The sequence below is a fragment of the Neospora caninum genome, chromosome IX (genome assembly GCF_000208865.1).
Source record: "Neospora caninum Liverpool complete genome, chromosome IX".
Taxonomy (NCBI): domain Eukaryota; phylum Apicomplexa; class Conoidasida; order Eucoccidiorida; family Sarcocystidae; genus Neospora; species Neospora caninum.
Window position 1 is genome coordinate 3,882,755 of NC_018390.1, and position 23,207 is coordinate 3,905,961.

General features: G+C 56.9%; 3 protein-coding genes across 3 annotated transcripts; 2 read left to right on the plus strand and 1 right to left on the minus strand.

Moving 5' to 3' along the window:
• Positions 1 to 259: 259 nt before the first annotated feature.
• Positions 260 to 2,422, plus strand: NCLIV_043070 (hypothetical protein; the record flags this gene model as incomplete). The annotated part of the gene is made up of 4 exons (XM_003881223.1): positions 260 to 290; positions 968 to 1,053; positions 1,434 to 1,820; positions 2,192 to 2,422. The coding sequence occupies 4 exons, from the start codon at positions 260 to 262 to the stop codon at positions 2,420 to 2,422; spliced, it is 735 nt and encodes a 244-aa protein (XP_003881272.1).
• A 4,328-nt stretch (positions 2,423 to 6,750) lies between these two features.
• Positions 6,751 to 14,984, plus strand: NCLIV_043080 (conserved hypothetical protein; the record flags this gene model as incomplete). The annotated part of the gene is made up of 8 exons (XM_003881224.1): positions 6,751 to 6,754; positions 7,364 to 7,436; positions 8,289 to 8,671; positions 8,975 to 9,194; positions 9,966 to 11,684; positions 12,088 to 12,630; positions 12,946 to 13,316; positions 13,840 to 14,984. The coding sequence occupies 8 exons, from the start codon at positions 6,751 to 6,753 to the stop codon at positions 14,982 to 14,984; spliced, it is 4,458 nt and encodes a 1,485-aa protein (XP_003881273.1).
• Positions 14,985 to 16,147: 1,163 nt separating this feature from the next.
• On the minus strand, positions 16,148 to 22,347 carry NCLIV_043090 (conserved hypothetical protein; the record flags this gene model as incomplete). The annotated part of the gene is made up of 8 exons (XM_003881225.1): positions 16,148 to 16,211; positions 16,548 to 16,627; positions 17,041 to 17,119; positions 17,319 to 18,799; positions 19,569 to 19,819; positions 20,651 to 21,102; positions 21,412 to 21,765; positions 22,268 to 22,347. 8 exons carry the CDS (start codon positions 22,345 to 22,347, stop codon positions 16,148 to 16,150), a joined length of 2,841 nt encoding a protein of 946 aa, XP_003881274.1.
• Between the last annotated feature and the right edge of the window lie 860 nt (positions 22,348 to 23,207).

The window sequence follows — 23,207 nt, forward strand, 5'->3', positions numbered from 1 at the left end:
TCTTTCACGGTTTCTTTTGTTCTCCTTTCCTCGAGCTCTCTCCACTGTGGTTGCGCGCGTTTCCTCTCCCCTGCGTGTCTGGCGAAGAAGCAAACAATCGAGCGTCTGCCTTGGCCTTTTCCTCTTTTTTCTTGAAAAAAGGGTCAGCCGAATCACCAAATGAGGGTTGCGTAGAGGGGCCAGGAGCGAGCACGCGAGAGCAGTAAAGGACAGCGACCAGGAGACACTCGGCACAAACAGGACGCGAGAGAAGGCCAAGATGACGCAGTCAATGCTGGACATGAGCCTAGGTAGGAGGTGTCCTCGTCCTTCTCTCTGCACCCTGTGTGTCTATCTCTGGCCGCGTCCCGATCGCTGTCTCTTTGTCGATCTCACCGTTTTGGCCTCTCTCTCTCTCGTCTCCTCGCGGCGCACAGAGAGGAGTGTTGGAGACAGCCGGAGCGGGTGGTGGGCGGCGAAACGGAGGGGACGGACTTCAAGACGCGAGGGGAGAGCGAGAACGCGCGGGCCTTCTGCATGCGTCTCCCTTTGTGTTGATGAATGCCTCTCTCAGGCATCCAGAAAGGAGGTCAGAGAGTAACTCAGCACGAGGGGGACTAGCACCTGGGCGTGGGGGGCTCCCGCCCTCTTTGGGGAGAGCGCTTGGCCGCGTCGCTTCCGTTGATCTGTTCTCTTTTTGTATGGCGAGTTCTCGGGATGCTCCGCTTGGAGTGTGTGTCTTCATTGCCGGAGAGAAAGGAAAAATACTCGCAGGCGAAACTGAAGACCTCTCCGTTTTCCGTTTGTTTGTGGCCATCGCCGCCAGCTCGCCCTTCACGAAGGCGGCGCTTCTCTTCTGCGGATCGCTATTGGCTGTGTGGGTCGCGTTCTTCTGGGAAACGCTTTCGAGACGCGCGCTTGCCTTATCCTTCTCCCACAGTGTGTTGGCCTTGTTGCGTGCTGCCGATTCCCTGTTTTCTCTCTTCAGACGACATCGTCGCTGCTCACCGCGATGCAGCCGGCGACGCGCCAGGCCGAGGCGGTCGCGGCCGTGGAGGCGGCTTTGGAGGCCGAGTAAGGAAAAACGGCTCTTTTGCATAACCTGCGCTCCGCCATCCGATCTCTCTCCTCCGTCTGTCGACCTTGCCCGGAACCTGCCCTTTCCCTCTCCTTCGCTCCGCCATCTGATCTCTCTCCTCCGTCTGTCGACCTTGTCCGGAACCTGCCCTTTCCCTCTCCTTCGCTCCGCCATCTGATCTCTCTCCTCCCTCTGTCGCGTTTTCTCCTCTCTCTGCCTGTCCCTCTGTCCTCTCCCGTGTGCCTTGCCCCTTCTGTCTATTTTCTGTCCTCTCTCGTTGCCTCTCTCTCGCGCTTCCCCGATCTCGCGCGCATCCTTTCTTCCCTTTCTCTCCCTGCGCTCCCGATCTCTCGCCACGATTCTGTCCCTTTTTCAGCGCGGCTCTTTCCGTGGCGCCCAAGCCGGTGGAGGCTTCGCATCATCGTTTCGAGGACGAGGTCGCGGCTTCTCGTCCTGGCGCCGGGGCGACGAGGACTGGGAAGACAGCCGATCGCATGCTCCGTTTTCTCGCCGCCGCGCTTTTTCTCCCTACTCGACGCCCTACTCCGACCGTGACGGCCGCTGGGGGCCTTCCAGGCGCGGCGACCGTCGCGGTGCGCCTGCCTTCAGAGAGAGCGGGGGCAGAACGCGCGAACCCACAGCCGTGGTGCGCGTCAGCAATCTCGACTACAGCGTCTTGGAAGAAGACTTGAAGGAACTGTTTGCGGCGGTCGGGGAAGTCGTGAAAGTCTGGCTCGAATACGACCGCACCGACCGATCCAAGGTGAGACACCGCAGCCGGGAAAATAAAAAGGAGGCAGCGGGTCGCTCCCGAGGAGCGAGAGAGCGCGCGCGGAGGGATTCTCCCCGTCCCGGAAAGGGTGTGGGGTCTGAGGCCTCTGCGATGAGGCCTCGCGCCGGGACAAACAGCCAGCGACGCGCAGGCCGACCCTCTGAGAGGAGACGTTTTCTAGGTTGACGCAGGAACGTGAGAGCAGAATGCGGAGAAAGATCGCCTTGCTTTTCCCTCGCGCTTCTTCTTCTCAGGGTTCGGAGGACACCTGGTTTCCGAGTCTTGCGTGAGTCCTGCGGCTCTCGGTGGTGCATTCACCTCTCTCTAAGTGTCGCGGCGACTTTTGTCTCTTGGCTTTGCAGGGGACGGGAGGCTGCATTTTCCGGCATCTGTCCGACGCGAAGCGAGCAATTGAGCTGTTCGAGGGCCGCCGCATCGAAGGGTTGCCGTTGCGTCTCGAGCTCCTGCCGCCTCGCCACCAGGAGACTCGCCGCTCGCCGAACTTTGGGCCCTACGGCCAAGACGCCTTCTCGCGCAGAGGAGACAGAGGCTCTGGCTCCTGGAGAGGCGTTCAAGACGTCGAACCCTGGTAAAAAGTGATGGCGAAAGCTCTCAGGGAACTGTCCTGATCTCGCGCGTCGAGGTGCACAAGTGGAAAAAACAAAGCAAAACAGCTGCCTCTGCGGACCTTTGTAGAGATGTGCCTACACGGCGTAGACGAAAAAAAACACCGGTCAGAAACAAGGATCGATGCATGCACAGATAGATGCAGGTTGAGGGGTCATTGTGAACGTTTTTAGCGCGTGGCTGAGAGGTCGGGGATGCGGTTCGCCCTGATACATATCTTGTGGATGCGCTTGTACGGGACTTGCTGAGCGGACGGACACTGCTCAAGCAGAGACACGCGCGCGGGCGCGGAGAAGAGAGACTGAAAAGGCACGACGGCACCTTTCCACGGCAATCGATGTCCATGTGTAAACACATTTGTGTGCAGACAGGAAAGGACATCTGTTTAGGGTTTCCCCAGTGTCAGTCTCCCCTTTGGTCCCTGACAGTTTTCTCTGTGTATGCATATAGGTGCATGAAGTGCGGGTAATTTAAAATGCGTTAGAGTCGCGCCCCTGTCATTAAGACACCATGTGCCAAGACGCGTTTAGTCCATGCACATGTGTGCACAGATATACAAAAGATCGATTCAACCTCTCTTCTCCACCATCGCAAATGTATCTCGCTCACGTATCTGTATATATTTCTGTATACAGATAAGTATTCACAGCTGTAATGGGGTCACCTGCGTGTGCGCGCTTCCGCAGCACATGCTGTTGACTGGAAGGGAGAGAAAAGGGGATTGGCGAAGACGAGGGGCGGACAGGAGCGTAGGGTGAGAGAAGAGGAAGGAAGACGAAGAAGCCCAGGATAGACAAGAGGGACATAACCGGGACGAGAATAAGGAAGAAAACCGTCCACAGATGAGCAGGACGTATATTGGTGAGGCGAGAATCGGGAAGTTGATGTTTCCTTCCGAGGAAACTGTTGCGGAGGAGAGGGGGAGGGTTTTGCCTCTGTGACGCGCTCGTCAGACGCCCTCCAGTACCTGTGTGCGGGCTGTCCATGCGCGTTGATGCTTGTAGATAATGCCATCTTTTAATTGTTTTGCATGTGAACCGTTGCCGCTCTGCGCCACTTTTTATCTTTTATTCCATGCATTTCCTTTTTTTGAAGGGAGTGCATTTTCGTGGCACGAGCGTGAAGTCGGTTCGTATCTCGTGTCTTTTCCGCCGGTTTCTCGGGTGGGCATTTTGTCTCGAACAAGCGGCTTTTCTTCACGAGACGCCCACCCTAACGCGGTCCTGTCTGCTCACCGCTCGTCTGTCTGGGTTTAGGTCCCTAGCCAACTTCTTTTTGCCAAACGAACAACTTTAGGTGAACATCACTGCCTTTTCGCTCCAGAATTTTTCGTTCCAAGAAAACTAGCCTCCCTCTACAAAGAGAAAAACTTCAGATTCACACAATCGCACCTTCCACTGCATCCGTTCTCCGAAATTTTCATATGTATATATATATATATATATATATAGAGAGAGAGAGAGAGAGACAAGAGAGGTGCTCAACACTATACTTAGCCATACGGGCATCCTACAATACGCCCATAGCCGTATAGGTCTACATATATATATATATATATATATATAGGTGCGAGACGTTTGGGCGGCGAGTAATTGAAACCGAGGTGAAGTCGAAGGTTTCGACTGGTCGACTGGAAAAAATCGTGGCGGAACGCAGCTGAGGATCGACTATAATTTTCCGCTTGTGTCGGGCTGGGTCGGGCAGAAGGAGCTTGATGCTTTCCACGTGGAAGGAAGCAACGATCGCTCGAGGATTCGGCACGTTGTCCCTGTTCGTTTCTGGCCTGGCACACGGCTTCATTCGTGGGTCCTTCAACGCGAAGTGAAGAGTGTCTCCTCCGCTGGCTATCGCGTGAGTGCGCGTCTAGAGAGAGCGAACACCTTCGTGGGGTAGAAAGGCTAGGCTGTGTCGTTTGTGTGGCAGACCGCTGCCGCATGGCCAGTTTACTTTGCCACAGACTTTGGTGTGGTTTTTGGAAAGCGTGGATGGTCAGCACTCTGAAGCAGATGATTCATTCGGCACAGCTCCGTTGGTGTTGCATCACCTGTTCAATGCATGGAAAGAGATCCTTGCCCCAAAGGTCCGGGGCACAGAGAAGCACGAGCACATATATCACAACTTTGTGGAGGAACCCTGGATTATCTGTGAAGTTAAATTCGGGCGAGTACGGGCTTTTGTCTGTTTTGCGTTCCCCGTAATTCTTCCCCTCCGTCGTTCCCTTCCTTCCCTGTTCTGCGCTCCCCTTTGCCTGTGCGCTGTCTCTGTTTCCTCTCCTCTCTGAGAACAAGAAGAAGCCCGCAGCGTCTGTGCTGTTCGTGGACGAAGCGTCGGAGCTCGTCTCGCGGTCTCGTCTTTCCCTGTTTCGCCTTCGCCTCTGGTGTTGCAAGTCGTTTCCCCCCCGCGCCGCCTCACGTGTTTCCGCAGAAGGGCGTCTTCCGCCAACCCCCGTCTCCTTTTCAAGGGACTGGATTTGTGCGACTCGGAGTCGCGCTAAGGATTCGCCGAGCGCGTCTTGCCGCTCGCTCCAGTCAGCTTGCTGCTGGGGCAAAGCGGCAAAGTTCTTTTGCGGGCTTCCTGTTCTCTCCCAGAGGGGCCCTTCTCGCTCGCGTCTCTCGGATCTGTGAACTGTCCAGGAATCCGCTTCGCTTGAGCCGTCGAGAGGAAAACCAACTGTCGTGTTGATTGCCCTCCGCGGCGCGCGCGGTCTCGGTCCTTTGCGGTGCACGCAGCTCTGAGAGCGCGAGGGTGAAGAACGAACCACTACGTGGTTTTCCTTCGTTGGAAGAGAGGAAAAACACTCGTCGTCCCGTCGGCGCGTCATGGCTGAAGGAACTCGTGATGGGAAGGACCCGAGGCGTGAAGAGCGCGGAGAGCTTTGCTAATTGACGACGAGGCATACGCACCTCTTTCCGCTTAGGCAGATACGTTTTTTCCACGAAGCGATGCACCGATCAAGATGCACGACGGGAGTTAAAAGCGAACAGACCAGTCAGCCCCGGGAGAACGCGAAGGGGACATGCGGTGGGGGTTTGTTGCGTGGAGGAAGATTCAGCTCGGCGTCGGTAGGAACCGTTTCGTGTAAGACACGTGCGAGGGGATGTGGAGAAACATCAAGGCGGCTTTATGGCGAACGAACGGAACTTGGCGCCACCGGAGACGAGGAAACTCGATTTGGTCCCTTCCACACAAAAGCGAATCAGATCGCTGTCCCAAAGGTCTGGTATCTATTGAGTCTCACACCGTAGTCTTGAATTTGGCTGATGATTCCTTTCCTTGTCCGTTTGCAACGTGAAGTCTGTTTTTTTATCAGGTTCACGACAAAAAGTGGAAACCCAGGAAGGTACTGAATTGATGCGAGGCTCTGTTGACGGGGCATGCGAGATCAATTCTGCGATTGACGATTTTTGCTTGTCCATCAACCGAACAGGGAGGGTTCTTTTTCCCCGCGTTGCCCCTCTGTTACTGATCGAAGGATTTTGACACACACCCGCAAAAGAAAGGAATGCAAAGAGATACGAGGACACAAGCAAGTGTCAAAACGAACCAGAATCGACTCTTTTGTGGGGCAAGAAAGATGGTCACGTGAGGGGACTGAATCGCTGAAAAATCCCGGAAGCGGCACAGCCCCGGTACACAACGCAAACGCGATTGCCTCCGTTTTGTTCGTGTGCCCTCGATTACGTGTTAACTGGGACAACGCATGCCTGGTTGCCTGTGGCAAAAGCGCTACAGAGAAAGAAAGATAAAAACGGAGACCAGTTGTTGCCATGGAGTTTACTAGGCCTATCCGGCTGCATATCGCCGGGCGAAAAGGAAAGTTTTTTTAAAACAACGCCAAAGCAGAACCGTCTCTAGCGTCACATGCGGAATCTGTTTTCCTTTCCGCTACTGCGACGGCCACGCCTGTCAAGATTCCCCGGGGCTCACTTGACGTCCTCTCGTTCCTCGAGCGATGTCGGAAGCGGGAGCGAAAGGCCAACCTTTGCTTTCTGTATCTGCTGCGTCGTTGCCGCATCAACTCTGTAAACAACCGCTAGACCCACGTCCTTGCCAGCAAACAAAACGCTTGCCTGTCCTGGAGGTGTCTCCCTACCCAACTATCTGTCTTTGCCCATTTCGTCAAGTCATCCGCCAGTTTCTGTCCTTCTTCCTATCTAAATCGCGATATCTGCATTCACCCATGCCTCTAAATAGACACACAGAATTGGTTCTAACTCGACGCCGGACTCCGCAGTTGTGTTTCTATCCCGCTCTATGTCTTGAACTTCCTTTACATTTCCATATCTGTCTAAGGATGCGTAAGCCAACTCGAGGCGACCTTCTCCTCTCTGACCCGATCTCTGCGCCAGTCTTCCTGGGGTTTTTATGCATGCCTTATGACGTACCGCCCTGTACGTGGAGATCGACAGGTCCGAATCCGTATCGCTGCCCGGTTTTCCCGCCTTGTAGAGTCTGAACGCGATGAAACAGAATGGCTCCGCCCGACGAAGACGCGCTAAATGCCGCTCTCTTGCGTTCGCGACAAAACAAACGAGACATCTCCGATTTTCTAGGGGAGCTGGAGATCGAAAAATTTGCGTGGGGAACCCAGTGGATTGTGGATCAGGAGGCGGGTGACCATGTAACTGAGCATTCACTAAATTCGCGGGTCTCAGACTCTCCAAGGTTGCCTCCGCTATTAAAAGAAATCGGAAAAGCTCGACAAACGGCGGCGTCAGCGTCCACAGAGAGAAGCGCGTCTTTGGCCCGTGACAATGGCGCTAAGGATTCCAGAGATTCGACTAAAGCAACCGGGAGGGGCGACACCAATTCAAGGGGAAACGCGGCCACGCAGCCACCTGCAGCTCCTGCATCTCGAACTCCGTTGAAAGATATCGATGCAGTTTCTGCTTCGCCCCCGAGATTAGAAATTATTCAGCGAGAGGACCCGACTGAAGGGCGGAAGAGACAAAACAGAGGCTGGCTTCAAGGAAACAACAGGTGAGTCCTCATTTACAGTAAAATACAAAAGAGAAAACGAGGAATCCCGCCCGTCGGGTGTCCCCTCGAGAACGAAGGCAGCTGTGAGATCACGAAAGAAACACTTCACAAGCTGCATGCCTATCTATGCATATATATATATATATATATATATATATATGCGTATACATATATGCAGATCGATTCAAGCTCTGTGGTGAGTGTACAGCCACACCTTTATGCGTGAATGTGAGCATTCCGTTTATGAATATCCTCATGCTTGTTTGCTCCACGTAGACGAGAGCCTCTCGGCTGGGAGCGCAGCCTGACACCCGGGAGAACGGCAGACGGGAGTTCCTATTTCCACCTGACACTAGAAACCTGTGTTTGCATTGTGTTGGAAACAGCATATTGACCTTCGGTTTACCCCTCTGTCAATCTGCTTCTCCGTTTTTTCTGTGTCTCTCGCCTTTGTGTGTCCTCGGCTCGTTCGCTCACTTTGCCCTCTATCTCTCATCTCTTTTCCCTTATGTGTGTCCTCACGGCCACTTCGGAATCTACTTTATGCATGCACATCTTCTCCGGCTGAACGCCACACGGATTCCTTGTTTCTCGCGTTTGCCTGTTTCTTCTGCATTCCTGCAGAGCGCCTCCTTCAGTCCGGTGTCTCCGCCATACATGTCCCCCGTCGCCGTCCACGCTTGAGGCCTATCCAAGTCCTGGCTCAAGAAACGGACAATATCCCCTTTCTCCGCTTCCTCTGAAATCGTGCGCCTCTCCACCTTCTCCGAACCGAGCCGCGTTCTCCCGTGAAAATTCCGTTTTTGCGCTGACGAGCGTCAAAACCTCTTTTGCGTCTTCGCCCGTCTCTAGTTCGTCTTCTGCGTTCCCCCTTTCTCTCGCGTTTTCGCCCGCACACTGCGATCGACTCCGCGTGCCTGCGGATGCCTCTGAGGATGAAGAGATCCTGCTACCCGCTTTCGCGAAGACCTATTTCGAGCAGGGGGGGAGGTCGGCGTTTCTGTACCTTCACGGCCGCTGCGCATCCAGCGGAACGCCGAAGAATCGGAAGACCAAGTCACATAAACACGCGTTCTACGAACTCGACCGCGGCCCCCTCGCCCAGCTCGAGTGGATCACGGAAGACGAGGGCTGTCTCTTCTCGCCGCTGACAAAGCAGGCAGGCCTCGGAGGAGACAACGCGACGGAAGCTGACGAAATCGTTGCCCGAGATCGACTTGGAGCTCAAGAGCCAGGTGTGCTCAGCCACGAGGCTACGGCGGTAGACTGCCGTGCTGAAGACGAGAAAGAAGTGCTTTCCCCCAACGAGCAAAACCTTCCCACAAAAGCGTACCTGTACAAAGATGGTGTATAAATAGGTGAATCCTCGGAAGCCCCGTTCGAGTTGTGTGACACGAAAGCCAAACGAACTGCACCACAATACAAACATTTGCATGTATATGCATATATGACACAGAGGCTCGCTATCTGAGGTGGTGGGTGTGTAACACAGAGGGTGATTTCGAGTTGGCCGTCTTTCCAGTGCTGCTTTTTCGCAGGGGAGTCAACGGTACTCCAGCTGCTGACAGCAGAGCGCGAAGAGATTTTAAGGCAAGAGAACTTGATTCCGGAGGAAGAATTCACTCTCCAGCTCAAAGTTGCCGAAGAGCTGCTGGCAGGGTGGAGAGTCGTCGAGCGCCTCGATCTTGCAATCGAGCAGCGGGAGTCACAACTGAGAAATTTGAAGGTCGAAATCCGAAGAACTCGAGAGCGCATGCGGTACGCAGTCAAGACTCGAGAGGAGGCAAGATGGTAGAATTCCACCGGGTCGTGTATACGCCCGAGAAAATCCGTATGAATAATCCTGGCTCAGCGATTTTCCAGCTTGCATACAAACGCTGGGTTTGCAAACATATACGCTTTGATCACCACTCCCGAAAACACACGCATTGGTAAGGAAAAACCCTGCCAAGTGGCAAGTTGGAGAGACTACATAGAGCTCGTCGATGACCAAAGGCGCTCTCCAAATTAAAGTCGAAACGCCGACAAACGGCAGGATTCAAGCGCCTGGTCCTCCGGCTGAAAGAAAGAGGACAACAAGAATATGAACGGAGTCGAAACGAAACGACGCAAAGGAGCACACGCCTCGGTGGGATCGAAGCAGGACTGCTCCGGGCGAAGAGGCCCGAATGGAACGGACCTCCGAGGCTGAAACGCGCGGAATAAATGCGGGGAAACGAGAGCTCGTTCCCTACGCGTGAAACAAGCTTCAGAACAGGACCAGCAATAAAGGAATCAACGCACATGGGCGAGGCGACCCGTCCGATACAGGCCAAACGCGCGTCCTGCAGAGATGCGCGTTTGCAAGAACCGGAGATCCTCTGTAAATGAAAGTCTCGGTATTTGAGCGTTGACTAGGCAGAACCATGCACGACCGCCATCACGAACGCAGATGCAGTTGCGTCGCCGCTGCATGTGTCCTTGGTTTCTCACGGAAACTGTTCCAGGTGCTCCAGCGGGTTTGCTCTCACGATCGTGTTTACCCCTCAGGCTGTTTTTCCAAACACAGAGGGCTGCGTTACAAGACACGAAGAAAAAGATCTCGACGGATGCGTCACTTGCGCTCGCCCCCTTTCTGGCCTCACTTCCTACTCTAACATCAACGTCCGCGTCTACGCTTCTTTCCGAGGCCGACGAAACGGCGAGTCTGTCTCCGTCTTATCGCTCCACTGACCTTATGCTGCAAGATCGCGTCGTGGGCCGCCTCTCATCTTCTGCCCGAGCTTCCCTTCCTCACCTGGCGCTTCCTCCCCCCACATACGCAGGAAATGTCTCCATGAGTGCGAATCCAGCTGCAGATTCCGCGGGGCGCATTTTGAATCTTCTGAGGCGCAAGCGGGGCGAGGAAAGACAGAAGGAGAGTCGCTGGCTGCCCCGTCACCTGCGGCAAAGAAGGGAAGAGGTTCTAGCGAAACAGCAAGAGAGAGAAGACAGAAGAGACATCCGAGACGCGGCGCTGTGTCCCCTTGATGTTGCCTGCGCGGAGCTCTCGTCGTGCACTGCCTTAAGCGCCGAGTCGTCCTTTCGGTTGGGAGAAGACGAATACGCCGCAGAAGAGAGACAACGAAAAACGCGTGGCCCACGCGAACGCCCCGGTCAACAAGAGGCCGACGGAGAAGAAGAACCCCTGCTTTTCGCTCTTGAAGATGTACATCCCGACGAAGGAACCGCAGGGCTCTGCGACTTGGCGCGCCCCACTGTGGATGCATCCCGGCACATCATCGGATTCGAAAGTGTCTCGAAAGAAAGAAGCGCGCGAGCGGAGGAAGACACAAAGCGGAAGTGCTCGAACGCGACGTGGACGTTCTCTGCGAAAACGACGCTTCTCCTCCAGCGCTCTTCGCTTCCGCTTGAGAAAAACAGACGCAGCCACGGAGGCCCGCGAGACGAGCGACGGAGGCAGGAAGCGGGGACCAAGAGGGCGGCGTCGAAACGCCCGAGTACCGGGCGTCTTCACGCCTCCGTCGTGACTGCAAAGGCTATAGTCAAACGCAATGGAGAGAGACAGAGACAGGAGACAGAACAGCACGCGCAGCAGGATTTCAATGCCAGGAGAACGGCGAAAGCGAAGGTGGGCGGAGGCAGGAAACCACTCGATGACAAAGCCACACGATCCACCGGGAAAGGCGATCAAGAAAGGAACGAGCGACAAAGAAGGAATGGGGAGTGCGGAGAGATGGAAAGGTGCGATAAGGGAACTGGACGACATTCGGACGGCCAGAGGGGACAGGAGTCCCCTGTAGAACACCAAGCGCACCAAGGGGAGCAGAAGAACTTTGCGGCGCGTTCTCTCTCTCCAAAATCCCCGTCGCCCTCTCGGAGTGAGGCGTGCTCCTCGTCGTCTGCCTCTTTGGTTGCTTCCTCGAGTTTCGACGTGCACGGGGGAAAAGAACCTGCTGACGGCGATGGCCGCCTCGCGCAAAGGGTGCAAGATCCGGCTCTCCTTCCAGGAGAACGGAACGAGGCAGAAGACGGAGACGTTCCCCAGGAGGAACAACTCAGTTCTCAAGACGAAAGCGACGCCTCTCAGAGAAGCCCGTACAGGTCGCCTAGAGCGCCAAACGGATGGAAACCAGAGAGGGGGAAACAAAACGGTGGACGAAGTCCTAAAAGAGACAAGGGAAAACGGCGGAAAATGCTGAAAAAACACCATCCTTCCCACGGCAGGCGACAGGCATCTGCACTAGAAGAAAGTGGAGGAATACACCCGTATCCACACGACGCCACCGACAGACATGTACAGGAATATACAGTTCTCCCTCTCCAAAGAGTCGTATATGCGTGTTCGAAGTCGGTCATGTACATCTGTCTTAGTTGCAATATACATCTACATATATTTATATTTATACATATATATATATATATATATATATATATATATATATATATGCAAAATTACAGCTCCTCCCTTCGGCACATTTCTTCTCCCTCTTCACCGTCTTTGTAGTTTCGTCGTGCATGCTCTCTTCCTTGCGGCTTATGCTGTCCTTTTCGTCGTCGTCAGCTGTGCTTCCGCCGTTCTTCAGTTCCGTTTGCTGGGCTGTGGAGCTTGTGCCTGAGGGTCTCCGGGACGGAGCTCTCCCGTTCGTGCTTTCGCTTTTTTCCCTCCCAGGCCTTCTTCGGCGCATGAGAAGCGGCTGTTGGAAATCGCGGCGTGCCTTAGCCACCTTTCGTCGTTTTCGTCTCGAGGCGCTCTCCTCGACTCTCCGTGTTCGCAATCTCCTCTCTTTAGTCGGACCTCGAGTTGGCGGTCCGGTCTCTTGCCGGCCTCGTTCGTGTTCGACTCCCGAGATCATCTGGGCAGAGCTGGCGAGGCGGAGAACGAAGAAGAACAGAGACGTGGAAAGCGTCGAGCAGATTCGGAGAAAGACGGAACGCAAAAGGAGGAGACGGGAAACGCTTGTCGTTCGCCTGGCGCGTTCGGTGCCTCGCCCTCTCCGGGTCTAAGCCGGCGTCAACAGGGCGCTAGAGACAGCCAAAACAGCCAGCTGACGGAAGGGGAGAAGGAGCGAGACGAGGGCGAACCCAGCAAAGAGGAAGGGGAGGAACGCAGCGAGGGCCTTCGGGAAAGAAAGAAAGCTACAGGACCAAGCGCGTCAGAAGCGCAAGGCGCAGGCGATGGTTCACACGGCGATTTGCCAATCGACGATGGAACGTAAAACGGCCGCCACACCATCATACCTTCGATCGCAGCCTAGGGGAATTACCTACACAAATGTATGCATGCAGTCTCTCCGGAATACAAACATACGAATATACAAATGCATATGTATGTTTTTTTCTATGCATATGAACATGTCTTTGTGTAGTTGTCTAGATCTGTATGAGACAGCTTGTGTGCGTGGAAGGACGCATATGCATGGAGACGCATGTAGGACACCGAGATAGGCGCCGAGGTGCGTGTGGAGTGTATCCCCATCAGCTGTACACCTGGGTTTCGATGCTGCCTGGGTTCTTTGCAATTCTGCAGGCACCAGTTCGAGATTCGTCGCGCCGACGCTGCGCTGGCTTCGCTCGAGGCTCGACTCAGTCTCCTGCGACGGCGGCCGCCGGGAGGTCGAGCGAGCGCCGCCGCCATCGGGCAGCTGCTGGCGGAAGCAGCGCGCGAGGGACTGGACTCGAAGGAGCGAGAGTTTTCGCCTCAGCGCAAATTTCCTGCGGTTCGCCTCGGCTCCTGTGCTCCTGAGGACCCAGATCAAGAGACGGCATCAGCAGGCTTCGACACGAAAGGCCAAAGACAGAGAGGAGACAGAGGAGACAGAGGAGACAGTGGAGAAGCGTCTGCGGCTGCTCAAGGTGCCCAAGTGCTTTCGAGGGGAGACTCCAGCGACGGAGATCCAGGTAAGGCGAAAAGGGCGAGACGCAGCCGGGAAACGGTGAGAGGACGGTTTCGTGTGCTTTGTCTCGCTTGCCCGACCAGACGCCTGCTTGAGTTTCGGGCGTTTTGCCTTTGTCACTTTCTGCGCTTTCTGGGCTTCGTGTGCACCTGCACTTTCGGTGTCCGTGTGTCACTTCCTGCGACTACCCTTCGTAGTCCTTCTCTGGCTCCAAGAGCCCAATCGGTTCTCCGGCTCCAAAAACCCAATCGGTTCTCCGGATCCAAAAACCCAATCGGTTCTTCGGCTATGGCACTGTCACTGTTGGCGGTCAACTCATTTCGTTCTTGAGTGTCTTTGTTTCTCGGATCCAAGTTCTTTTGAGTTAGCGCAGTTTCGTGAACACGATCAGTGAATGTCTTCTTTTGTCTACACATGAGTCTATTCCGGCACCAAGCAACCGAGCGTTGCCGGACCCGCTTCCGGCGTCGTGGCACGAATCGCCAATCGAATCGCAAATCCGCCTGCTTGCCTCGGCGTTTCCGCAGCTCCGAATCTGAGCGCTCCGCTGAGGAGAGAACCCTCTTCGTCGGGCCGTCTGGGGCCTTTCGAGTCTCTCGGAAGCCTCGGAACCGTCCGAAAACACGAGAACAACGGAGAAGAAAGAAACGCGCTTCACACGCGTCCGCGCTCACGGTCAGCCTCAGAGTCCCTCCTGCAGCCAAATCCTTCTCGTTCTTCTTGCTCCTCGCTGTCGTCGTCAAGCCGGAGTCTGCTTGCTGCTCGGGAATCGGGAGAACCCCACGAGACGGCGCGCCAGGAAGACGACGACGAAGCAGATTCGAACGGGCAGAAGCGCCGCACGAGCGGAGACTCACCTGGAGGAGAAGGAGATGTAGGGGGAGAAGGAGATGTAGGGGGAGAAGGAGAAGGCGAAGCGGAGCGATTGTCCTCTCTCGGTCGTGCCAGTCTCATTTTGCTTCGCCTCCAGGCGCAGCAGGAGCACGCAGAAGGGCTGCTGAGGGAGGCAGAAAAGGCAGTGGGAGAACCCCGCGAAACCGAGGATCTGGAGTTGTCGCTTTCGCTGGCTGAGGACCCAGAACTCCTTTTCCTGGAGCTCGAGGAGCAAAACGCAGAGACTGACAAAGGGAACGAGGGGAAAGGAGGCAATCGAAATGCAAAGGAGAGGACAGGCAGGCGACTAACCTACGGAGGCACAAACCCAAAGGAAATGACGCGGAGGGCGCGAGCCTTGACGTTTCACGGTTTCAGAGGCGCACGCCCCGCAGTCACAAGAGCGAAAGAGAGAGAGGAAGAGAGAGACAAAGAGAGAGAGGGAGAACGAGAGAGAGAAAGCGAGAAACAGGAGCGAGAGCGAGAGAGCGAAGGCGGCCAGGGAAAGGACGACGGGAAGAGGGGAGGAGACCGGGAGGAAGCAAGTCGCGGCAGCAGCGGAGATCGGGGCGGAGACGCAAACACTGGTGAAGCACACGAAGCCTCTGGATCCCTGGTGGGACTGATGGATCACCTGCAAGAGGAGGTGAGAGAAAGCGGCGAAAACGGAGAAGGAGACAGCGATGAAGAGAATAAGAAGCGAGGCGAGAGCGAAGAAAGGAGGGACAAAGAGGCAGGCACGACAGGTGGTTCATCGGGGTGCGAGGGGTTTTCGCGAGAAAGCGGTGAGAGGAACTGAGATGTCGAGCAGGACGAGGCAAGTGCAGGGAAGACGAACCCGCGCAGAAATCAAAGAGGCGAATCAGAGGAACCCGAAACACCAAGAGAACTGAATTCGTTCGGCCTGCCACAGCTGCGGTGTTTTCTGTACCGACCGACATTCACGCTCTCGCGCCTCCGGTCTGTACACCCCGTGAAGCCCGTGCACGCGACAGGCGGCGAATTCTTTCTACTGCAGTTGGACGTGTTTGTGTTTCTGTCTCCAGTTGTGATTGGTCATTCCCTTGCCGAACGTTCTGAGAGCGACGCTGTTTCCATTCCTCGTTTCTCCACACGTTCCTGGGCTTGCTTTGTGCGCCGCTCTCTGATGGTGTCTTCGCTTGCTGATGGTAACTTCTTTGTACCAATCTATATTGGGGGTTCGGAAGTCGTTTTCCCAAGAACTAACGCGATCTCCTATTTCCTAGTACCATTAGTGAACTCTTTTGGTCTGATCCTAAGTACGCAGTGAGCCGGAGCCTCGTTCGTTTCCTCTACCGTCATGTGCAAAACCCGTTTACAACGATTCTCGCCCGTCTGTCTTGCATGTTTTTGTAACAGTGTGCGTTTGGAATCGCGACTGGGAGACCCCCATCCTAGAAAGACGCGCAGGGAACGGCTTGGTCTGTTTCCCTATCCTTGCTTCGTTTCTGTCATGCGCTTCGAGGTTTTCGCTTCATCCGTCTTTCCACCCTTTTTTTCTGTTCTCTCCGTTCCGGTTGTCATATGGATGTGCCGGGTGGCGATGATGTGTCTCGGGCAGATTGGCGAGGTACTGGAGCATCTCGAGAGGCGCGAAGACGACATCAGGAGACACTAGGCAGACAGCGAGAAGGCTGATCCGAGAAAAGTTAACGAGAACGGACACACAGTTCCCGGAGCAGTCGGCGCAGCCGCGCCACCAGCTTGCGAGGCCACGGAACCTCCACGGGGGCTGAAAAGAAACGAGCCGCGAGAGACGCTCGCCATGGGCCAGGCAGCAGACCATGGACAGGAAGTTGGCTACAAAAGCGATCGCCGTTCGGAGCGCTCGAACAGAACCCTTCGCGGCGAGACGGCAACGCATCATGAGAGAAGTCCGAGAAGACGGAAACGCGCAACGAAACGAGAGGAACAACGTAAAACGCGCGAGATGCAGAACGCCTAGGCAAGTCGGAGAGGAACGTGAGGGAGAACCGACACCAGGGCCAGCTGCGCTGCCCAAACCCTGCAAAATCGGAAACCCGCGAGAAAGAACCACCCCAGAAGACGCAGCCCGAGAAGCGCACAAAAGTCCCCAGGCTGGCCAGAACTCGCGCGTGAACGTGGCGCCAAACGCAGCCGGAGGCAGGGGCCTAAACGCCGCTGGCAGGACGAGAAGGGAAAGAGACTGGTTTTGAAAGAGGCTGAGACGAGGACGCAGAGGCTGAGACGAGGACGCAGAATCGCCAAGAGAGGGAAGCGCCGGAGAGGGCTTTAAATTGCGGAGAGATTTGCTAGCCAGGAAAAGACCGAGTGTAGGAAACGAACAGGACACGCAGCAGCTAATCAACGCGACACGCACGCCCTTTTGGCCACCATCTCCACGAAGGCCGACGCGCGCTCAGACAGCTCCTGCAGGGCTGGGGGAGCTTGCGGAGTCAGCTGCAGAGAAGGACATTCCGGATATGGAAAGTCGAGAAAAAGTGATGGCCCACCAGGCGGGGAGGAATGACAGGCATTCACGAGGGAGACGGCGAGACAAGGCAAAGAAGCCAGCGCGTTTTTGAAGCGGCTTGTGGCCACGGAACGCACTGAAGATGCCGCCGGGACCGAGAAGACGGGATCGCGATGAATACCACACCAAGAGGGGAAGAAGGAAGACATGAAAGTGGAAAAAGCAGAAGACCGCAGCACACCTACAACGCATGCCTGGTGAGACGAGATGTAAAAGGCAACACCAAACCCCCCCCCCCCCCCCACCCGCCCCCCCGGAGGCTCTGCTCTGCAAACCCCAGATTATCGCTTTCGTTGCCTTGCAAAAAGCCGAGACACACGCGCGCGCCCTTATCGCCTACCGAGGCTGTTTGAAGCGTCACCGCAAGAGCGTCGAGGACACAGGGAGGCAGCGGTCGGAGGTCGTGGAGCATGGCCAGTCTGCGCGGAGAAAGGACACGAGGGAACAGGAGGAAATGAAACTGGAGATCCACACCGAAGCCAAGATGGGCCTGAGTCGTCACAAGTCCTCCGACCAGCGCGAACCGCTGCCACGTGGGCGAGGAAAAACGCAAAAAACCACAAACGCACAGGAGGCACGGCCCACCGCGGCCTTTTGCCGTACACCTGTGGAGCGCACTTGCGCCACGACGAAACAGTGCGACCGTGTGTGTATTTGGCGTCCAGGCCAGGGCCGCGCCACAACCTGACGCTGCCCTTGCCGTCGTGGCCATTTTGTCCCTTGCGCGTGTTCATGTGGAGTTTCACCGCAGCTTCGTAGAGCGCATACTTTTCCACGTAGAAGGTTAACGGCTCGACGCAGACGTCGAAGCACTCGAGGTCGACAAAGTATCTGAGCAGGAACTCGGCCATCTCCTCGGGCGTGGCGGTCCCCACTTTGCGCATGCTCTCTCGGCCCAGAATGTGCAGAAACGCGTTCGCCCAGTGCGCGTCTTTGTTGTGGGGGGCGCAGAGCTGCTGCGTGCGCGACGGGGGACTGGGGCCTTCGTGCGAGAAGTGGAGCGAGTGGAGCGAGGCCAGCAGGAGAGAAAGGAGACGCAAATTGAGCGACGCAAGACGGTAGTAGATGCTCCTGAGCAGCGAGACGAGCGCAGGCGAGAGCGCCGGCGGGGCGGGGGCGTGAGCGATCGGGCGCGCCAGCCGCGAGGCCTCGGCTGTGGTTCCTTCGGGGTTGGCCAGCGGCGCGGCGCAGAAAGAGGCGCTTCGAAGGGCGAGGAGGAGGGAGGGGTGCTTCGTGGGCCGTTTCATCTCGGGCGGGAAGAAGGCGGAGGTTGACGTCATTTGGTCGAGAATCGAGATCCTTTGAAACGGATGCAGATTCGACAGATGGAGCTTCAGGAGCGCGAGGAAACGCGACTGGAGACGGTCGTAGAGCTGGAGCCAGGCGCGCAGAGGGGACGGGACGTCTGATAGAGAGGCCGGGGAGACCGGGGGCGAGGGCGAAGTCGACGCAGCGGCGAGAGACGCGCCAGGGGCGGGAGAGGAAGAAGAGGCTTGCCGAGAAGACTCAGGCGCAGACGCGGGCCCCACGGGCGAGAGAAAGGCAGCGGAGGGATCGGGCGACCGAGAAGGTGCCGCAGGTTCTCGCGCTTCCGCGAGAAGGCGCGCGCGGCCCTCGGAGCCGGCGCGGGAGGTTCCCTGTTGCCCTTGAGGCTGTCCAAGGTCCTGAAGAAGAAGTGCAAGGGACCGGGGGGAGAAGACAGAAAGCAGCAGGGAGTCCATACAGCGGACGGCGACGCTCAAGTCAGCGAGGTCGTCCGGACAGAAGGCGTGGACGGGGAGCTCGTCAGCCAAGCAGGCGGCGATCCTGAACACCGGAGACGACGCCGGGGACGCCAGGGAAGGCGACTCGGAAGACAACGAGGAAGACGCCGGAGAGGCGGAGGAGACGGGAGTCGCGTCCGGGGATGGATGCGAAGAGGAAGACGGAGACGACGGTGAAGACGGAGAAGAGGAGGAAGAGAAAGAAGGGGAGGACAAGGAAGAAAAACGCGTGGAGGCAGGAGAGAGCGAGAGAGGACGCGCCTTGCAGAAGAACGTGAGGGCGCGGAGGAGACTCTTGGTGTCGAGTTTTTCGCCGCGTTGATGAAGAACAGACTCCTGCAAGTCGAGAGAGCGAACCAACAGAGCCGGGACAAACACGCGTTGAAGGGATCCTTTCAAGAAAGGGGCTAGCCTCAACGCGGGCCCCCGCGACCGGCGAGCGACCAGAGAAAAACAGACCAAACACGTTCTCAAACGGGTCAGGAGACACTGTGCACCAGGTGAGAGACCCCGCAGGGTGGCACATATCAGGGAAAATGGTCTAGACGTCCCGCGCGCCGACACCAGACAAGCTGGGTTTTGCCAGACTCGACAGGGGCCGTGTTCATCGAGCTCGCGCCTCTCCTGTGCGCCTGCTCCCTCCTTCCAGGCACTCTCTGCGTTTTCTCGTGCCCATCCCCGGGTTTCCGTTTTCACAGAAGGTTCAGGCGCCAGCACGAAGCGCCGAAAGACTCGAAACAAGACGGCGCGCCGCCCGGGTGGTCCTTTCCGCTCCCGCTGTGTGCCGTGCGTCGCCTCGCTCCTCGGCTCGAGCTCAGACAGCTACACGAAGGAGTTCAATTCGAGAACTTTGCTCTTCTTTGCTCTTCGTTCGAAGCAGCCTGAGGCCTGGCCCTCTCGCGCTCCGTCTGTGTCCTGTGTCCCTCTGAGGTGTCTGTGTGTCTCTTCGCGCGAGACAGCCTCCAGCAAGACGAAGCCGAACTCGGTTTCTCAGAGGCGAACGGGGCACAGGACACGCGAAGCGTTCGGCTTTCGCGTGGCGGCTGTCTTCGCCGTCGAGCCCGATCGAGCCCCCGCCTCCCCCTTATGGCGCTGCATCTGTTACCTCGGGCGCCGCGATGTAGTTGAGGATGAGGTCGCCTGCCAGGCGGACGAATTTCTCGGAGGCCTGGAAGCCGCAGTTGACCATGCCTTTGAGGCCGAGCGCGAGAATGGAAAAGCTGAAGCGCTCGAGGATGACCGGCGCGGCGGTCGCGCGAGCCGCAGGAAACTGCATGCAGTGAAGCGCCTCCAAGCTGCTTTCGATGGTGTCAGACAGGAGCTGGAAGAAACGCGGAGGGTGGCAATTGGTTCGAGCTGAGGCAGCAAGTGAGCAGACGAAGAACACACGCAGAGAGAGCATGCGGGGAACAAGTCGAGGGGCGGAAGAGAGGAAGAGGGACAGGAGGGAGGTGACGAGGAGGACACGCGTCTCCAGGGATTTCCGGAGAAGCAGAGCGAGGCGGGCAGACACAACACACAGGCGCAAAAATGGATCTTGAGGAAGGATCGCGCGGCACCCTACCGCCAGAGGAGGTAAGCGCAGGCCCCCAGCGCGGGGGGACAGAAAAAATCCAAGAGACGAGTCAGCCTCTCGTCGCCCCACATGCACGCGCGACAGCCGGCAAGTTCCTCTGCTCCAGTCACACGTGCCGACCCTCCGCAAGCGCGCGCCGCGGTGGAGAACTTTCCGAGAGACGGCACGGCCCACCTAAGACTCTGACAGAGCTCGGGGAGCTCGACGAGGATCCAAACCCGCACATTTGCAAACGGGTGTCCATACACACATATATATACATGCATATATGCAAATGTAGATGCAGCTATGAATAACGTTTTCGGCATGTAGACGCGTCCTGCATCTCGGCAAGGAAACATGAGGAGCAATTCCGCGCGAGGACCCACACAGTGTGAAGAAACGCGAAGAAGCAGACTGAGGAAGACAGAACGCAAAGGGTTCCCCGGCGTGGCCTCTCAGGCCAGGCGCTGGCGGAAACGATGCGTTGTCATCTCTCCCGCTCCTCAGAAGTCGAGCGAATGCCTCCCCTGAAACGGTGCACACGCACAGCCTCCGCGGAGCGTTGCTCAGCACTCGCCTCTCTCCTCGTTTTTCAGCTATCCGCGCGTCCCCCGTTTCCCAGAACGTACAGTAGGAGTTGAAGAAGAAGCAGGCATGCGTGGCAGTGACGGCGTCTTCCTTCTCCTTCACGAATCTCTCGCCTCGTTCTCCCGTCCCTGGTTCCGCGTTTTCGGTCTTTGCGGCACTGTCCGGTCGGATCGCTCGCGCGGGTTCTTTTCCATCCGCCGCTTCGTTGCCTTCGCCTCTTGCCATTCGCTCCACCTTCCTCCCCTCTACGCTCCGGCTTTCAGCGGCGACGCCCCCGTCGCCACAAATTGCCCGAGGGCGACTCGCGAGATGTTCTGCAATAGAGACAAAGAGAGGATGGAAACCCGGAAGGTAGCAGGAGGAGAAATCTTCCGCAATCAACTGGAGAGACGTGACGGAGAGGTGCCGGTTTCGCCGCGCAAGAGTCAGCGCCAAGTCCTCCAAGAGGCCGCGGTCGGCGGCGTGGGGGAAGAGAGCCGAGACCCGCAGGAACCTGAAGGCAACCGACGTCAGAAAAGAGAGACTCTGCAGCGACACAAGAAGACATGTGTTTCGTCTTGGCATTCGCCGTGCTGACACAGGAGCAGAGAGTGACGCCCGTGGCACCGTTCTCGCTTCCTCCTCTCGTCTTCTCCGTCGCGGAGGGACGTGAGAGGCGCCTGGGCGGCGACACGCGCTCACGTGCGCATGCGCCGCACTGAGAGCGATTGCCTGCGCTCAGCTATGCTCCCGTCTGTATCGGCTTCTGTGGGCACATGCGTAGGGACGACATCTTTGCACGGCTTTCCAGTTTTGTGCGCACCTGTGGAGAGAGACAGGGGCGAGGCTTCTCGCGGGATCGCGCTGGAGAACGTGGACGAGGAGCGCCTTGATGAGCTCGATGGGAACTTCGTGTTTGTCTTCGCCGCCTTTGCCGGCTTCGTACATTGTGCCGACGAGGTACGCGGCTTCCGCAGCTTCGCCAGCTTTCATGTGGGGGAGACAGAGATACGTTTCCCTCAGCAGTGCTTCCCAGTCTTCTTCCCGCGCTTTGGCACGGGACGAGGCAGGCGCGAAGGACGCGCGCGGCGAGTGGGCCGAGCGCGTCTCGAGGGAAGACGCGAGGAGCGCGTGCGGATGCCCCTCGGAGTTTGCCCGCCCCGCGGAGTACATGCTGCTGTGCCACTGGAGGGGAAAACAAGCGAAAGAGAGACAGCCCGCGCAGGAAAAGGGGAGAGAAAAGAGTGAAGCAAGAGCTGAGAAGAGCGCGACGCGAGCAGAGGATGTGAAGAAGACAATGGGAAATTGCGACTGGAAGTGGAAGAGGGGACAGCGCACGGAGATAAGGCAGAAAAACGGGGTGGAGAAAAGAGACACTCTCGGAACGAAAAACCGAGACACCCGTCGTGGGGACCGACAGAAGGGAGGGATGGAGAGATGATCAGGGGCAAAAAGTACCAACAAGGAGATGAAGAGATGAAGAGACAAGAACCTAAAAAAAAGGTGCTGGCGTGCTATGCCGTCTGCCGGAGAAGCGGGGCAGAACACTGGCAACTCGATCGAAGAGAGACAACCCAGACTCTGTGGCAGTGAGAGGGCTCCTACGCATGCACGCCTACCTTTAGGCGGAGCAGAAGTCCAGATACACTTCGAGATGTTTTCTTTTCCCGCGTCTCGACCTGGCAGTGCTGCTGAGGAAGCCTCGCAGTCGCGAGAAGTCGAGGACAGCCGCACCCATGAGGTCGCGAACGAATGACATTTGTCTCGTTTGGAATTCGGCGAAGAGACAAGGGACTCAACTGGGGGGAAGCGAGGAACGAGGGGGTGTACGTACACCTGGTGCGGCTTTCCTGCGACGCTGGCGTAGCTCGTTGAAGTGCTTCTCCCGCGAGGCCTCTTTCCGTGCCTTCCTGTGGAGGCGAAACAGAAACGCGTTTTTGACGAACAACACGAGAAGGTCTCCTAAACGAAGGAGACGGGGTAGAGGAAGACGGCAGAAAAGAGCACGAGGAAGGAGCGGGCCCTGCCGACGATGAGGCGCAGCGAGAAGAGGAAAAGGCAAGAGCAGGGAGTGCTGAAGCGACAGAGACGGGACGAAGGAGGAGAAAAGCACGGAAGAGAGAGTGGGAGGGGACTCTCCGTGTACACTTCATTTTTCCAAAGGCGCTTGTCTCTGGAAGGTCGTCATCTCCTCTTTCGGTCTGCCGAGAGTCTCTACCGCGAAAGGACGCCACAGAATGAAGCGCCAGATCGCGAACTGTCCTTGCGGATTCAAGAACCCCTGAACGGGAGGATGGACGCTGACAAGAGGATTTAGAGGAAGGCATGAGTGATCTAGACGAAGCCTTCGTCGCCGCCTCGAGTTTCTCTTGCCCCCCTTTTTGTGGTTTGGTGCCGTTCGGCACGGAAAAAAAGAAGTGTGATCCCTGGTTCTGGGCGAACGCAGAAGCGTCGCCAGACTCAGGAACGCCAGTGACGATGAGATGCCCCGACCGCTGAAGGAGAGAACGCAGAGGAAGGCCGGCTGCCGGCGGTGCCTCTTAGGGCTGGTGCCTCAGATGACCGCCCGTAAATAGGAGAGAGAACGGGCGAACCGCAAGCATGGGGGAAAATGGAGGA